This window comes from Gavialis gangeticus, unplaced genomic scaffold (assembly GCF_001723915.1).
Source record: "Gavialis gangeticus isolate Ggan-Ray unplaced genomic scaffold, GavGan_comp1, whole genome shotgun sequence".
Lineage (NCBI taxonomy): Eukaryota > Metazoa > Chordata > Crocodylia > Gavialidae > Gavialis > Gavialis gangeticus.
Genome location: NW_017729000.1, coordinates 3,726,018 through 3,728,669, shown reverse-complemented (window position 1 = coordinate 3,728,669; position 2,652 = coordinate 3,726,018). Strand labels below are relative to the sequence as shown.

Here is a 2,652-nt window from a genome sequence, read left to right as displayed (position 1 = left end):
ATGTATGTGTGTATAAAAAGCATATGTGTGTGTATATATGTATGTATGTGTGTGTGTGTGTGTGTGTGTGTATGCATATATAAAAAATATATATGTATGTCTGTGTGGGGTGGGGGAGTGTATATATACATATACACGCACGTAGGTGTGTGTGGGGGGGGTGTGTAAAACATCTAAATTAAAAAGTGTGTGTATATTCCCCAGAATACAAGTGCTTTATCCTACATGACTAATCCATTTAAAATCATTTGGAGCAAAGCAATAAGAAAGCCTGCATGCACGCGGTTAAACAGGATGTGCCCCTCTCCTTACAGCGCCCCTCCATCCAAAATCCCCCCCACCCCGTGCAGACCCGTCCTTGTGCTGGTGTAAATCAGGAGCAGCCGCGCTGCGGGTGGGGAAGTTATCCACAGCAAGGCCAGCATAAAGGGAGGAAAAAAAAAATCAGGCTTCTGTTGCAACAAGAGCCTGTGGAAAGTGCAGGGAATGCGAAGCCCTTATTGCGGGGCGGCAAGGCCTAGTGGATTTCCCGCACCCCGTTTCCTGGGGCTTGACAGAGAGCGGGGAGCCGTCCGCGCAGGCTGTTTCGTGGGGCTCGCTGGTCAGGGAGCCTCGGGAGACGGCCTGGGCAAACAGCGGGTCCCGCGCCACCCGCTCTCCGCAGTCCCAGCTTGGCTGTTATAACAGAGGCGTTTTTCCTCATTAAAACAAGCCCTGGTTTTTTGATCTGGCTTTCCCCGGCTCCGGCTAGTTATCCCCCTGCGAGGCGGAGGGGCCTGCCCTTAGGCCGAGCTGAAGTTTTGTTTGATATCGGCAAGGAGGCTTCCTTCGCCTTGCCACATTAACACTAACGAAGTTTCCATCCCTATAAAACGTAAGGGATTAACTCCGCGGGCCCTGAAAAGTCCCTTGTTCCACCCAGGGTAATTATCGGGGCGTGTGTGTAAACGCACTCGCTCCTCCTGCGTAAGTGCCAGCCTCTACAGGCCGCGCTGGATGCATTTCTCCCTGAACGCCTGCACACACACAACGACCATCTATAGATACTTCATCTTTTTTATCATCTATAAATATGTGCACGTGACTGTACAATAGTTAGAGCTCTGCCCTCTCCCTCTATTAAATACGTGCAATAATTATTAGCAAGCCCCCCGCTCTATTAAATATGGGCCTGTGACTACACAAAAACTATTTCCGGAGAGGGGCAGAGCTCTCCATAGCGCATTGTACATATTTAATAGGAATCTGGTACGACAACGACAAGGGGCGGGGGGGAAAATAAAAAAACAACCACCAAACCATGCACACACCAATATATTAAAATATTCACATTTCCTGGGTGCTCTTCTCTGTCCTGAGCTAGGCAGCAGGCTGGGCGAGCTGACCACAAACAGCCCCTTCGGGCCTGGAGAGCGGTGTGTGTCGGGCGTGCGGACTGCAGGCTGGACCGGGACATCTCCAGCTGGGTCCAGGGGGAGAGATCCACACCCGGGTGGGCGCTCAGCGTGTGCGTCTGCGTTTTACAGGCTGACCGGCTGTACGTCCAACGGGAGACGCTGGGATTTCCCGGGGGCAGACGTGCGCGGCTTGACCTCTCCCCGGTGGCAGGCACGAAGGGACGGGGTTTCGCCGGGGCCCAGCGCAAGGAGGCCCCGACTCGCTGGCGGCGTCCGGTCCCCGGAGGTCCCCCGAGGCCAGCAGCAGGTAAGCGGATGCGCTGCTCTCCCCCAACGCGGCTTTACCTCGCATCGAGCCTTCGTGTGAGCCGGAGCGGTGAGGTAGACGCCCGGTGCCACAGTGGAAACCCCCCGGCACTTCCAACGGCGGCGGGGAGAAGGGGGCATCTGTGCGCAGGCCCCGTGCCAATCCCCGCGGGCAGGGTCCAGGGCCGGAGCTTGCCTAGGCAGCGTTCGCAGGCGTCCATCGTCCCAGCCCCACCGGGCTCCACGTGTCCGTGCTCAGGGGTTCAGCTCCAGCGCCCAGACCTGCTGCGGCCAGCCCGTGCGCCCCTTCAGCCTCTTCTCGCCGGCGCCCGGAGGCTGCGCCAAGCCCTCGCTCTGCTGCGCGTCGAGGGAGCAAAGAGACAGGGCAAGCGGTGAGGTGCGGACCCGGGCTGGGGTGACGCTCGGCCCCCGGCCCCGCATGCTGCGGCAGGAGGGTTTTCAACCCGCGGCGGGGTAGTCGGGCGCCCCGGCTCGTTGGGCTCCTGCAGCAGAGCTGCGGGGTTCCCGGGGGCTCGAGGCCGATCCCCGCCTGCCTGGGGCGGGAGGGAGAAGGGGCCCAATCCCACGCTGCGCCCATGCCCGCGTGTGTCCAGCGCCCTTCCCACGCGCACGGGGCGCCCCTTCCTGGCCAGCCTCCGCACCCCTCCGCCCCGCACGGTGCCATGCCCTAGGCCGGGCACGCCGGGCGCCGCCCGCTTACCGCGTCCCGCCGGCGCTTGCCCTCGGCCTTCTTGAGCTCGGCTTTGAAGGGGTCGGGCCCGCCGGCCGGGCTGTCGCGGGCCAGCACGTCCATGAGGTAGGCGATGTAGCTGGTGGCCAGGCGCAGGGTCTTGATCTTGGACAGCTTGGTGTCGGCGGGCACGTTGGGGATGCACTCGCGCAGCTCCGCGAAGGCGCTGTTGATGCTCTCGGTGCGGCGCCGCTCCTT

General features: G+C 60.5%; 1 protein-coding gene across 1 annotated transcript in view; it reads right to left on the bottom strand.

The window, feature by feature from the left end:
• Positions 1 to 1,038: 1,038 nt before the first annotated feature.
• HAND1 (heart and neural crest derivatives expressed 1) overlaps positions 1,039 to 2,652 on the bottom strand; it is a 24,779-nt gene continuing 23,165 nt past the window's right edge. Inside the window, exons 2-3 of the mRNA XM_019505960.1 lie at positions 2,425 to 2,649; positions 1,039 to 2,060 (exon numbers count right to left, since the gene is read on the bottom strand). Coding sequence (XP_019361505.1) covers positions 1,959 to 2,060; positions 2,425 to 2,649 — 327 coding nt within the window. The 3' untranslated portion in view covers positions 1,039 to 1,958. The remainder of the gene's footprint in view (positions 2,061 to 2,424; positions 2,650 to 2,652) is intronic.